The 14,846-nt window shown below is 40.6% G+C and overlaps 1 protein-coding gene across 1 annotated transcript; it reads left to right on the top strand.

Moving 5' to 3' along the window:
• The first annotated feature begins 342 nt into the window (after window positions 1-342).
• On the top strand, window positions 343-5,668 carry LOC4339587 (uncharacterized). Its single transcript, XM_026025784.2, has 11 exons — window positions 343-492; window positions 620-901; window positions 1,095-1,193; window positions 3,554-3,618; window positions 3,718-3,762; window positions 4,345-4,395; window positions 4,573-4,626; window positions 4,750-4,803; window positions 4,919-4,981; window positions 5,068-5,176; window positions 5,313-5,668. Exons 2-11 carry the CDS (start codon window positions 641-643, stop codon window positions 5,421-5,423), a joined length of 912 nt encoding a protein of 303 aa, XP_025881569.2. The 5' UTR covers window positions 343-492; window positions 620-640; the 3' UTR covers window positions 5,424-5,668.
• Window positions 5,669-14,846: the final 9,178 nt, after the last annotated feature.

Below are 14,846 nucleotides of genomic sequence, written 5' to 3'. Positions count from 1 at the left end.
GGTCTCTTAACACTCTTCCTTCACTTAAACCCCGCACTTATCAACTTTATATATATCTTGGCAGTATCCTATTTTGCTCGAAATCGCCAGCTGCTATTGTATTGTTTCTGCGCTAGCGTTTTATCACACACAAACATAATCCAGCTGCTTTCCATTTGTTCCAACTATGGCCATATATACTTTTTTTTATCTCTCTCTTTTGGTGTAATAATGTGAATCCAAATTTAGCAGCTAGCTGTAAATAAACTCCACAGTCACAAACGGATGGATGATAAGATGCTCATCTCCAAGGAAATCAAATCTAAAACCGTCGGATGTCATCAAGGTTCAAGATTCATTTGTCCGCTGCCTCTCCTCTAGGGTTCAGGGTGACATCTCTACAGTATAAATACCCATGTTTTGATTAGAAAAACAATTTCCACCCAGCAGCCGCCAGGCCTTCTTCTTCTTCTTCAGTCTCAGTCAGAAAGAAAAGATCTTACCAATAATTGGGTATGTGCTTAAGATCTATCTTTCTCTCTTCCTCTTTCTCTTTCTCTTTGAACCTAAACTACTTTGCTTTCATGTTCTAAACATCAATTTTTTTTCTGAATTTTTTATGTACTGCTTATATACCTAGCTAGATAAAGGGGATCCAGAGATGATGCATGCAGGAGGTGCAGGAGGCAACAGGGATGATGGTTCATCTGATCCTTGGAAGAGGAAGGGTGACAAGAAGAAGAAGAAAGATGATAAGCCCAAGGAAAGGAAGAGAGGATTTGGGGTTGCAAAGCTAGAGATAATAAGGATTCAAAGTGAACTAGCCGAGCAAAAAAGAAAGAACGAACTAGCCGAGCAGGAAAAAAGGCAAAACGCTCAGCAGGGGCCACCTCAGATCCCAGATGGAACTACCGATGGCTTGGTAATTATATTAAATAAGATTAAATAAATTATAATTAGCAAACAGATGCGGATCCGTCGATTTTTGTTTGATTTGTGTACCTTTGATTAAATTAATTTTCTATGATCTATTGTATATGTTATCATGTTTAATTTTATAGATTTATTTTTTAATGTAACCGGATGAGTCTTTTTGAAATGGATCTGTCAAACAGGACATAGCTGCAATAAGGGGATCAGTCTATCCATGGTCTATGCATGCCAACGTTGCCCCTTCACTGCCACCGCCTGCACACTACTCACCACATCTCGCGGTATAGAATTTTTTTTTTCTTCTATCAGTAGTACTAGTAGTAGTTGTTGTTTAAGACTGATTTTTTTTCTCATTTTAGATCGAGGTTTTGTTCAATCTCTCTATGTTTATGTGTCCAAAGTACTTCAATAGTATTCTTGTCAGCAAGAAAGAAAAAAAAGAAACAAGAAATGATATTATTTCAAGATGAGAAGATATATATATAACTAGAAGATACCCCGTGCGTTGTTGTGGGAATTCTTAGATTAACAAAAATTGAAGCACATGCTGCCATATAAAATATAGTTATATAATAGTTACAGTAATGCATATATCCAGTCGGTCACACATAGAAACATGCAAATCAAACGGAGGCAGGAAGACATATAGCATAAAAAAATGATAAATTTTTATTTTGCTATTGGTACCATCTTCCTGAGAATCATGGTTTGAAGGTGATGTACTCCATTTTTTACGTAACTAATGGTAAAAGCTTGGCAATCTGATAGTTGTTGCTTGATCATATCTTCCTTCTGCAACGTGTTTGTGCATGTAACTACTTTCGGTCCATCATACTCCTTAAGATTTATGATTGCATTTTTATATTTACAATGAATCACCTCTGCTGGAGAACAAAGAATATTTTGTGGTAACATCATAAAGAAATGAGTTAAATATGTTATTAGAAGCACACGATGATGTATGAAAAACAACAAATAGGAAGAGATTGAAAACTAAAAGCAAAAGGAAGAGGGCTAAACGTACAGAGGTAAGTAAAAACAGCAATCGATGATGATATGCCATAGAGAGAAACCTGTTATTTAGTTGCTCATGATCCATGCATGTCTTAGAAGATACCGTATATCTCAACAGAAAATATAAGAGATGGAGTAGTTTAATTTGTGTGAAGCGAGAGAACAACGTAATATGCATATATATATAGCTATAGAAGGAGAAATCAAGATGACAACGGTGGATTTAGGATCGATCGAATAAGAAATTAAGGGGGTTGATAAATGATAATAGTAAATTGAGATTAAATAATGGTCATTGAAGGCATTAATTAGTTATGGTAAAACACATTCAGGATGCAAGCTGACTTTGTGTCAGTTACATGAGATAAAAGTAGCGCAAGCATAAGATGGAAGGAACGCCACCCATGACATCTTTATCTCTAACTTTTTGTTTCAGCTTCCAGTGGTCCATCTGATCATATTGCCATGTTAGTGAGGTTCTTTGATTCGTCACTCGTTTGTGATCTGAGCGACTGAGCGCTCATATGCTATCCAGTGGTAGGATAAAAAGACATGATGTGGCTTACTCACTAAGTAGGAAATTAGTTTTAATTGTAGTTAGTGGGATCAATTGCACATTGCTATGAATACTATCAGGTAGAGAATATATGATAATAGTAAAATAATTGAAATGTTGTGAAAAATAATTGGAACTGAAAATATATGATATTATAGAGACAAAAATGTGAAGATAATAACATTTATAGATAATAAGAGATAACATGTTTGTTGACTATAGGTGATTCATGCTGTGGTTGAGAACTGAGAAGGGAAGATGCAAGTGGTATTTAGGAACGAACTGTCTTGGGTAGTACTCCCTCCATTTTTTAATAGATGACGCCGTTGACTTTTTCTCACATGTTTGACCATTCGTCTTATTTAAAAATTTTATGCAAATGTATAAGATATTAATCACACTTAAAGTACTATGAGTGATAAAACAACTCATAACAAAATAAATTATAATTACGTAAATTTTTTGAATAAGACGAATGGTTAAACATGTGAGAAAAAGTCAACGGCGTCATCTATTAAAAAAGGAGGTAGTATTTATATATAGTACACTGTGCGTCTGTAGATAATGGTGGATTAAAGAACATCGACGGTTCATTTGGAGGAGGATGCACCGGTCACATTTAACAGAGGAATTGTAAAAGTTTACGGAGATAATAAAGGGGATTAACCCCTGATTTACCCATTGTGAATGATAATTTGTGGTGAGGAATTGCTGCAGCCACAGCAGGTATTATGACTATTTCACCGAGTGACTCAGTCGGGTGGGGTGATCAGTCTTCTTTCCACGGTGGTAACCTAACGATCAGTATATAGGCTTGGGCTGCGTTAATTAGCCACATCATGGCTTCGTTTTGGCCCATTAAATGAAAATTGGTCTGTTTTGTTTGGGTAGGCTGGATAGCTTGCTTATCTCACGATTAAGATCGGAAGGTGCAAAATAATTGTAGTGACGTGGAAGCACAAGAAGCCAGCAAAATACTATTAAATGCACTAAGTGGGATCAACACTACATAGTACTATTATAGGATGACATAATCATGCAGTCTATCAATAATTATTAGTTACATTGCAGATGCATTATGGCAGTGAAGGGATGGGTGCCATGAACTTTGGGCAGTCTCAGTCTACCCCCTTGAGGTACATTATACATGTGTATTATATGATTAATTAACGGTCATATGTATCAAAGATTCATTTATATAGTCTAACCAATCCAACATCATCTGCAATCTTCAGGTTTCCTGGAGCCTCTGGGCCATATCCCGCTCCAAACAACATCAGGCATGTATCATATGATTAATTAACAGTCCAGTTAATTTGATCGACTATTATATTATATATATATGTGTAAAAACATATAGTGCACATATATATGTGCACTTCAGTAAATATAGGCCATATTTTACTTAAGTGCATATACATATATGTGCACACATATATGTAATATATACATTTCTATATTATGCATATATATGTATTTAAACATATTATATGCATAATATATATATATATAAATATATATATATATATATATATATACATATATATATATATATATATATATACATATATATATATATATATACATATATATATATATATATATGTATGTACAGGCAGCACACAGCACAACCAAATTTAAAAAAAATAAAAAAAATCTTTAGTCTGTTGGCCACGTGGCTGAGTCACTAAAGATGGAGCTTTACTCCCGGGTATTTGAACTGGGACTAAAGACCGCCATCTTTAGTCCCGGATTCTTCCTCCCGGTTCGCTACCCAGGAGTAAAGGGGCTTGTGAACCGGGAGAGATGTGCACTTCTCCAGTAGTGATTCATCATGGTCTAACCAATTAGTGCAACTCCAGGCCTCCTGGAGCTCCTGGAACAACATATCCTCCCAATCCAAACAATATCAGGCATGTATCATATGATCAATTAACAGTCCAGCTGATTTGATCAAATATTATATTATATTATATTATATTATATTATATTATATTATATTATATTATATTATATTATATTATATTATATTATATTATATTATATTCATCATGGTCTAACCAATTGGTGCAACATTCTGCAATCTCCAGACCTCTTGGAGCTCCTGCAGGAACAATATATCCTCCCAATCCAAACAACATCAGGCATGCATTATATGATTAGTTAACAATCTAGTTTTTTTTTGCGGGGAGTTAACAATCTAGTTAACTGTGATAAAAAATGTATTTATCATATTCTAACCAATTAATGCTTTTGCAAATCTTCAGACCTCCTGGAACCTTTGGAGCATCATCTTATTCCAATACAAACATCATCAGCGGGTATATGTACTATATATACACATATGATTATTACTTAATAGTCCAGTTAACTTGTGATCAAAGATTCATATATATACTTATATAATCTAACCAACGCAACATCTGCAATCTTTAGACCACCTGGAGCCTCTGGAGCAGCAGCATATTATTATTATCCCAATAATCCAAACAACATCAGGCATGTATTATGTGATCTCAATTGGCAGTCCAGTTAACTTGTGATCAGTTTCATAGTCTAACCAATGCAACATCTACAATCTTCAGTCCTCCTGGAGCTTTTGGAGCAGCTTATTATCCATATTCAAACAACATCATGCTGCCTGCAAATGAAGTGACGATGGCACAGCCCCTCTCTCAAGTACCTAATAGTCAGGTAAAATTATTTTAATTTAAGTCCCCTTGTTGTTTTATAGTTGAGAAGTACCATGAAATATATGTCATGTGCACATATAGGTGAGGAAATTCTACTAATTTGTTAATTAACAAGTTTATAACTCTGTTGTTTGTAGGAACTTATTGATCTGATGAGGGAGGGAGGACACAGCACATCAGCTGGGGAGTCAACTAGCAAGAACTCCGATGAGGATCCAGAAGGCCTAGACCTTGAGCTCAGGCTATGATCCAAAAATTATTTCCCAATTAGTTCTCAGAAATTTCATGAGCTTATCTCAAGAAATTAATCATGAATTGCCAATGGGTTCCTTTATTTATCTGCACAAGTAGTTTGAACTTTGATCACAAGTCGGATACCAGATCTGGAATGCTAGACAGTTTGAACAACAAAACATGGATTTGTGCTGGTTGTGGCATATTACTTCAGATTCAATAAAGCAAACAATATGCAATGGATTTATCATTTTTAACAGTTTATTTGATTGAGTTTATACACATGATTTTTCCTTCATGTTTCCAAAAGCTGGGTTAGTGTGTATATGATATATCTCTCTTCGTATATTATTGGTGTGTCGTACGTTGTATCAAGTACTATACATATGTATGAATCTGGCATTCTGATAGTCTAGATTTTGGATATATATTAGTTAATTCTGTGATGATAAGTATTGATTAAGATGCAAGTAGCAGTTAACTATAATGCTAGAAAATTAAACAGGAAATGTTTGTATGCATGTATTCTTCAAGAAAAAAACAACAATTTCGGAAAATGTTGTACGCATTATTTCTAGGAAAAAAAGTGTATCAGACACAAATTGTCTGATACACTTTTTTTTCTAGAAATAATGTGTACAACATTTGTGTCTATTATCATTTGTTGTATACATATATGCTTAATTAAGTTTTTGCTACTATTATCATTTCGTTCATGTAGATATTTCATGCCTGCCCTTCTCATGTATTAGTACAGTTGACTGGCTAAGCTAGCTAGATTATTCTCTCTAAAGACCTTCTAGTCAATTTTCTTTTGAAAATCCAGCGTATTGCTGGTGCTATTTATATTGATAGAAGAAACAAGAATTGTACATACCAGATTACATTAATAACTTCTAGACAATATTGAAGGATATTTTAATATTGGTAAATAGAGGACTACTTTGATCATGCAACTTGCATGGGTAAGTGGGTTTTTTTACCACTTATTCATTTTTTTCTTCTAAATTTTGTACTACCATACGGGAAATAGACTAGCAATCGGGTTTTTATGCGGGTAGAGGGACTACCCACTTGCATCCCTACATACGGTGACCACACGCTTGGTCAGAAGTTATTTCCGTTTGTAGTTTCGACCAATTTATAGACATGATTATTCCCTCTCTGATACATATATATACCTCTTTGTTATGATATATACTACTACCTCTTAACGATATGTACAGGCATCTTGATATACACTAGACATTGTCGACATTATATGTTGTGTGTGAAATATCGATCTTTGCCGGAAGTTTTATATACTGGTAGGAGTTAATTAGATATTTAATTAGATATTGAATTAAAACAGCATGATTAATTAAGGATATGGCACTCGTTATGTCGTTCATTGCGCTAGCTAGCTCCACCACATACAATTGTATTCCTGATCATCCGATGAAATGATTTGAGTTTTTCGCTATATATACTAGCTAGCTAGATATATATACAGATGCATACACTTTCCTTGCTGTGAACCAGCACCGGCCGTTGACACACTCGATATTCTGCAGGTAGGTCACTTGCAAGCACTTGTACTCACATTGTAATGCTTAAGAGTGCCGTTGTACTTAACAAGTTCACAGTTATATACTCCCTCCGTCTAAAAAACCAACCTAGGAGGGATATGAATTTTATCCAGATTCGTTGTTTTAGGAGGGGTCCTAGGTTGAGTTTTTTTAGGACGGAGGGAGTAGTTGCTAACGAGATGAGATGATGATGATGATCTATCTCTAACAAAGATTAATTAAATCAGCTTTTTTTTTTTGTGCTGGGTCGGCCGAAGGAACGGCAACCAAATTTTATTAAGATGGAGTATATAAAGTTACAAATTGTTCTTGCTTACAACGACAGGTAATTAAATCAGCTTACGATCGAAGAGTATACGCCGCGCTTGCCTATGATGAGCTAGGGAACTGACAAGTGCTTAGTGCAGTTCAGAGTTCAGACTCCCTGTGATTAGAGATCGTTTTCAGACGAGCTACAGTAAGACGTCTGACTCCCTGTGCATGATGGATGGTCTGCTGGTTTGTGCTAAAGGAACGGAACGTCAGGAACTCAGGATCATTGAGCATAATTAAGTCATGCTCTATCGCTGAGATATACATATAGATACTCCCTCCATCCATCTGAGTTGCTCGTATTACTTTTTCATCAAGAACAAGAAGAGCACTAACTTCTCTCTGATTCATTTAATCTCATCTAGTACTTTTAAGAAAAGCATATCGATTAGAGCAAGTTCAATAGTATAATCAATTATGGGCTACAAATCATCTATAGTTTATTTTATAGCCAATATATACAATAGTTACCTATAATATATAATACACAATTAATATCTGGTCTCACTTATCATACACACATGTATCTTGGAGCTCGTGCTGTAGCTGGCTATAAATATGTAGCCCGCTGCTATTCTCTCTCCTCTTTTACACTACGCCAGATCCTCACACCTCTGACGGGATACCTGTGACGGGCAAACGAATTGGTCAGTATTGACCATTACCTTTGACGGGTTATACGGGATGCCGTCACCGGTGAGGCATCTGGCCGCGGCCCGTCACAGGTATCCCCTCACCTGTGACGGGCCGAAAGGAAAACCCGTCAGAGGTATACCAGTGACGAGTTTTTCTTCCAACCCGTCACTGGTATCCCCTCACCTGTGACGGGCCGATACATTAGAAGCCGTCAGAGGTGATGGGCCGCCACCTGTGACGGCTTTCATTTCTGGCCCGTCACAGGTGAGCGGATACCAGTGACGGGCCGTTGAATAGAAGCCCGTCAAAGGTATGAGCAATACCTTTGACGGGCTTTTTTTATCTAACCCGTTTGAGGTGTGTTGGGTCTATAAATACCCCCAAACTGCCAACTGCTTTCCATCCCGACCATTGTACTGTTCACAAATCGGTTGGGAGGGCAAGGGGGGCGATTTTTTACTAAAATTCAAGGTAAAAAACACATTATTCTCCATTCATTCTCAACATATCGATCATCATTTATTTTTCTTCGTATGTTGTTGATTTCAGATGGATCGTAGATGGATGTACTATGCGCATCGTTCGTCTACCGAGTATAGAGAGGGGGTCACTGAATTTGTCACATTTGCGGATAATGACAGAAAAAGTAGGATGAGCATGCACATGTTGTGCCCATGTAGGGACTGTAAGAATGAACAGATGATCGAAGACAAGGATGAAGTGCATGCTCATTTGATAATGAATGGATTCATGAAGAAATATACCTGCTGGACCAAGCATGGAGAGCAAGAGGCGCCTGATGTCGCAGCTGAAGAAGTGTTGGATCAGGGTGTAGAGAACACCGCCGCAGCTCGAGAAGGCATGTTCGTACCTTCTCCTTTAGGTGGAGAGACCATAGATTTGGACACTCAATGTCTATCTACAATGTTGCATGACATTGAAGACGCAGAGGACAACGACAGAGATTATGAGAAGTTTAGTAAGTTGGTGGAAGATTGCCAGATGCCGTTGTATGATGGATGCAAGTCGAAGCACAGCAAGTTGTCATGCGTGTTGGAACTGATGAAGCTTAAGGCTATTAATGGCTGGTCGGACAAGAGTTTTACAGAACTCCTTGAGCTGTTAAAGGATCTGTTGCCAGAGGGGAACAATTTACCTCAGACGACATATGAAGCGAAGCAAGTATTATGTCCGTTGGGCCTGGAGGTCAGAAGAATTCATGCATGTCCGAACGACTGCATTTTGTATTACAAGGAATACGCTGACTTGGATGTCTGCCCTATCTGTGGGGGATCAAGATACAAACGAGCAAAGAGTGAAGGTGAAGGAAGTAAGTCAAAGAGGGGAGGCCCAGCAAAGGTGGTGTGGTATCTCCCAATTGCGGAGCGCATGAAGAGAATGTTTGCGAACAAGGAACAAGCTAAGCTTGTGCGCTGGCATGCTGAAGAACGGAAAGTCGATACTATGCTGAGGCACCCAGCAGATTCAGTGCAGTGGAGGACAATCGATAGGATTTACCAGGAATTCTCAAATGACCCAAGAAACATGCGTTTCGCAATGTGTACGGACGACATTAATCCTTTCGGTGATTTGAGCAGTCGTCACAGTACATGGCCAGTTCTGCTTGTTAACTATAACCTTCCTCTCTGGTTGTGTTTCAAAAGAAAGTACATTATGCTTGCCATGCTCATTCAAGGACCGAGACAACCTGGCAACGATATCGATGTGTTCCTTGAACCGATAATCGATGACTTCGAAAGGCTATGGAATGAGGGCACACGAACATGGGACGCATATGCACAAGAGTATTTCAACCTCCATGCGATGCTGTTTTGTACCATCAACGATTATCCGGCCCTTGGCAACCTTTCTGGCCAAACTGTGAAAGGGAAATGGGCGTGTTCGGAGTGTATGGAGGAAACAAGAAGCAAATGGTTGAAGCATTCACACAAGACGGTCTACATGGGTCACAGGAGATTTCTCCCAAGGTATCACCCGTATAGGAATATGAGAAAGAATTTCAATGGACACAGAGATACAGCCGGACCCCCGACAGAGCTAACAGGGACAGAGGTGCACAACTTAGTGATGGGAATAACCAACGAGTTTGGAAAAAAGAGGAAAGTTGGAAAGCGAAAAGAGAAGAGCACATCGAAGGAAAAAACAAAAGACAAAAGAGAGGAGCATGTGGAAAAAGAAGTCAATATTCTGGAGACTACCATACTGGAAGGATCTTGAAGTTCGCCACTGCATAGATTTGATGCATGTCAAGAAGAATGTATGCGAGAGTTTAATGGGATTACTGCTTAACCCAGGTACTACAAAGGATGGTCTCAACGCCCGACGAGATCTGGAAGATATGGGTGTTCGGTCGGAGCTACATCCCATAACCACGGAATCCGGCAGGGTTTACCTTCCTCCAGCCTGCTACACTCTCTCGAAAGAAGAAAAGATTGATTTGCTAACATGTTTGAGTGGTATAAAGGTTCCATCTGGTTACTCATCAAGAATCAGTAGGCTCGTTTCACTGCAAGATCTTAAGTTGGTTGGAATGAAGTCGCATGATTGCCACGTTCTTATCACACAGCTGTTGCCCGTTGCAATAAGGAATATTTTGCCTCCTAAGGTGCGACACCCGATCCAGCGGTTGTGTTCCTTCTTCCATGCAATCGGCCAGAAGATCATTGATCCCGAGGGACTAGATAAACTACAGGCAGAACTTGTGAGAACCCTATGTCATCTTGAGATGTACTTTCCTCCAACTTTCTTTGACATAATGGAACATCTTCCGGTGCACCTTGTGAGGCAAACAAAGTGCTGTGGTCCAGCATTCATGACGCAGATGTATCCTTGCGAAAGGTACCTGGGGATCCTTAAGGGTTATGTACGGAACCGTTCACACCCCGAGGGGAGTATCATCGAGAGTTACACCACCGAAGAGGCCATCGAATTTTGTGTGGACTACATGTCAGAAACATCTTCAATTGGATTACCACGATCTCATCACGAAGGGAGGCTTGACGGTGTTGGTACTGTTGGAAGAAAGACTATTAGGTTGGATCGGAAGGTGTACGATAAAGCTCATTTCACGGTACTACAGCATATGACTGAGGTGGTGCCGTACGTTGACGAACACCTTGCAGTTATCCGACAAGAGAACCCAGGCCGATCAGAGAGTTGGGTCAGGAATAAGCACATGTCTTCTTTCAACGAGTGGCTGAAGAACCGAATTGCCAGGTTGCAGAACTTGCCTAGTGAAACACTTCAGTGGTTGTCACAGGGTCCTGAATGGAGTGCCACCACCTGGCAAGGATATGACATAAATGGATACACCTTTCACACGGTCAAGCAAGACAGCAAATGCACAGTGCAGAACAGTGGGTTACGCATCGAGGCTGCTAGTGACGGTGGTCGTCGTGATCAATACTATGGTAGAGTTGAGCAAATATTGGAGCTAGATTACTTGAAGTTCAAAGTCCCGTTGTTTCGTTGTCGATGGGTCGATCTTCGCAATGTAAAAGTTGACAATGAAGGTTTCACCACTGTCAACTTGGCTAACAACGCGTACAAGGATGAACCGTTAGTGAAATAATAATAATTAAGTATAAAAAAATATGTAGTGTATGTGAAAATATGTTAAGGAAAATAAAAGAACTAAGTGAAATAAAATAAAATAAAATTGCTCTAGGCAAACTCACCTGTGACGGGCTCTATCTGTAGGGCCGTCACAGGTGACCTCACCTGTGACGGCCCAGAGTGTTGGGCCCGTCACAGGTGGTCTTACCTGTGACGGCTCCACGGTTGGCGCCCGTCACAGGTGAGGCCACCTGTGACGGCCACATAGTTGGAGCCCGTCACAGGTGAGTTTGACTAGGGTTGACCTAGGGTTGGACATCTTCTAGATCGATCCAGATCCGGCGCCCACTCTCACTCACTCACTCTCTCGACCGCCGCCTCGCCTCTCTCGACCTCTCTGCCGCCCTCTACGCCCTCCTCTCCACCGCCGCCTCGACCTCTCCACCGCCGTCCTCGCCGCCGCCAAATCCGCCGCCCTCTCCGCCACCCTCTACGCCCTCCTCTCCATCGCCTCGACCTCGACCTCTCCGCCACCATCTCTGCCGCCGCCCTCCCCACCGCCGCCTCGACCTCTCTGCCGCCCTCTCCACCGCCGCCGCCTCTCGACCGCCGCCGTCCATCTCCATCGACCTCTCCGCCGCCATCTCCGCCGCCCTCTCTACCGCCATCTCCGCCCTCTACGCCGCCCTCCCCACCGCCGCCTCGACCTCTCCACCGCTGCCGCCTCACTCACTCTCTCGACGGCCGCCGGGACCTCCTCTCAGTCGCCACGCCAGGACCGTCGTCGCCGCCACCGGGATCTCCTCTCCGCCGCCTCCTCCTCTCGACCGGGACTCGTCATCGCCGTGTGCCGCCTCCTCTGCTCGTCGTCTCCTCTCCAGGTACCCCTCTCTCTCTGATGCCCATGAATGGAAGAATTGATTCTTTGATAATTAAGGAACTTTATTAGGTTTAGGGTTTGAAATTTAGTTCAAATGGAAGAATTGATTGATTGGCCGCAGATTTAATGTTGTTCCGAGGTTATCAAACCATCACAGAATACAAAAGGCATGGGGAATTTTGGTGGATTGGTCAGTGTAGTCCATGGACGGAACCGACCTAGACACCAAAATTCTCCATGCATTTTGTTTTCTGTCATTCTTTGATGATTAAGGAACTTTGCAGATTATCTAAACTTGTGGATTTATATACCCTTTTTGTCTATGAATAGGTGAATTGCATGAATTGTTGTTTATATACATGATTTATATACCCTTGCTGCTGCTGCCACATAAATGATTGTGGGCTGTTTTATTATCTACACTTGATTGAATTGAATGGATGAATTGCTGTTTACATGAAGTTAGTAGTACTGTCTCCTTTTTTTTGATGAAATATATGCATATTTGAGATGTGAAATATATGAGGTGATGAATTTGGACTATTTGTGGATGAAATATATGCAGTATTAGATGAATTAGTCTTTTTGTATTAGATGATTTTAGGATTAATTTTGCTGCATTGGTTGAATTTTGCATGATTTTAACTAGATAAATGGCCAGTGATGTTTTATGTTAATACACCCCTGCCACTGCTGTTATTGTGGGCTACTTGTTAATACACCCCTATTGTTGCTGCCCCTGTGGAGTATCTTTGCCCCTGTTGCTGCTGCCCAATGTGTTCCTTGTTAAATGACCAGTGATGAATTGCTCAATAAGAACAAATTATCTACACTTGTTCTTTTTTTATGCATAAGAACAGATTTTCTGCACTTGCTCTTTTTTCTGGATTGATAAGAGGAGACTATATACACTTGTTTTCTGTCATTCTTTGATGATTTATATACCCTTGCTGCTGCTGCCCAATGTGTTCCTTATTAAATGGCCAGTGATGAATTGCTCAATAAGAACATATTATCTACACTTGTTCATTTTTTTGCCCCTACACTTGTTCATTTATATACCCATGCTGTTGATACCCCTGTGGCATATATACTCCTCCTGCTGCTGTTTTATGTCAATCATGCAAATTCTGTACCCTTGCTGCTGCTGTTTTTTAAATTTGCATGATTGATTCAGTGGTTATATACCTCTACACTTGTTCTTTTTTTATGCATAAGAACAGATTTTCTGCACTTGCTCTTTTGATGTTATGATTTCCTCTTTTTATCCCTTCATGCAAATGATTGTAATTGATGCATATTTCTCAGCAAAACTGAGGCCATATCTTTCATAGTATACCCCGTATTACATTGGATCTAATGCTATTTAGTCTAATGGTAGGAAATTTATAATCTTTTTCGTGAAAGTTAAACCATGTCAACGCCCGGCGCAAACCCGCCCTCCCCAACACCTGCGAGGATCCAGGAAGAAGCAAACCCAGCCACAGAGGCAGTTGCCGAAGGTCATCCCGCGACAACGGCGGTCCAACAACCCGAAATTCATGGTAATTTATAGGATAAATTTTCACCACATGACCACATAAATTTTAGCTAGCACCCCTTAGCAAATATTGCCTTCTGTTTGTGCTGCAGAATTGCCGCATGAACAACATACGTCGATGTCGGGCGGGACAAGTGCAAGTAGGTCTAGTAGAAATCCACGGTCACAAAATATATGGCCGACCACAGTGCAAGTTATAAGAGAGGTTGACGCTAGTGGTAGGCCCACGGCGCCCAGGACTGTCATTGGAAGATGGTCTAACTGCTGCGGGATAGCGGCACGTGAGAACTTCGGGATCCTCCATAAAGATATCGGGAAGGTCACAGAAGCCGAGAAAGAGCGAGCTTGGACGGCAATGGAGAAATGGTTCACATTTCCAGCCGAAGCAAAGGATAGGCTCAAGCGGAAGGCATTCCAAAAGATGGGCAAAGCTTGGAAGAATTGGAAGTCGAAGCTCTTCACCGAGTTTGCCAACCCGCCCGGCAATCATACGCCGTTCGATGAATACCCTCAAATAACCGAAGCGGTTTGGGAGGAATTCTGCTCTCTCAAGACCACCCAAGAGTTTAGGGAATCAAGCGAGGCACATCGCCTACTGCAACAGCGGAATGAGCACCCGCATCGGCTGGGCACCGCAGGGTACATCGGCAAGGAGGCAATATGGGCCCAAGAAGATGCAGCCGCTGCAGCAGCGAATGTCCCTGCCCCGTTTTCAGACATCCCTGAACAAAGAGCTCGCAACTGGGCGCGGGCAAGGGGTAAGGTCAACCCGGACGGCTCTGTCACATTTGAGAACAAAAGTGATGCCGTCGTCTATCAGGAACTGGTGAGTTCACTACTTAACCTAACTAATTTCCGTTCGTATAAAGTACAAGTTCGTATAAACGACTATCTTCTTTTCTAGTTGGGCTTGATTACTGAACAA

Source organism: Oryza sativa, chromosome 5, assembly GCF_034140825.1.
Source record: "Oryza sativa Japonica Group chromosome 5, ASM3414082v1".
NCBI lineage: Eukaryota > Viridiplantae > Streptophyta > Magnoliopsida > Poales > Poaceae > Oryza > Oryza sativa.
Note: the sequence above shows the minus strand (reverse complement) of the source record. Positions and strands in the feature narration are given on the sequence as shown.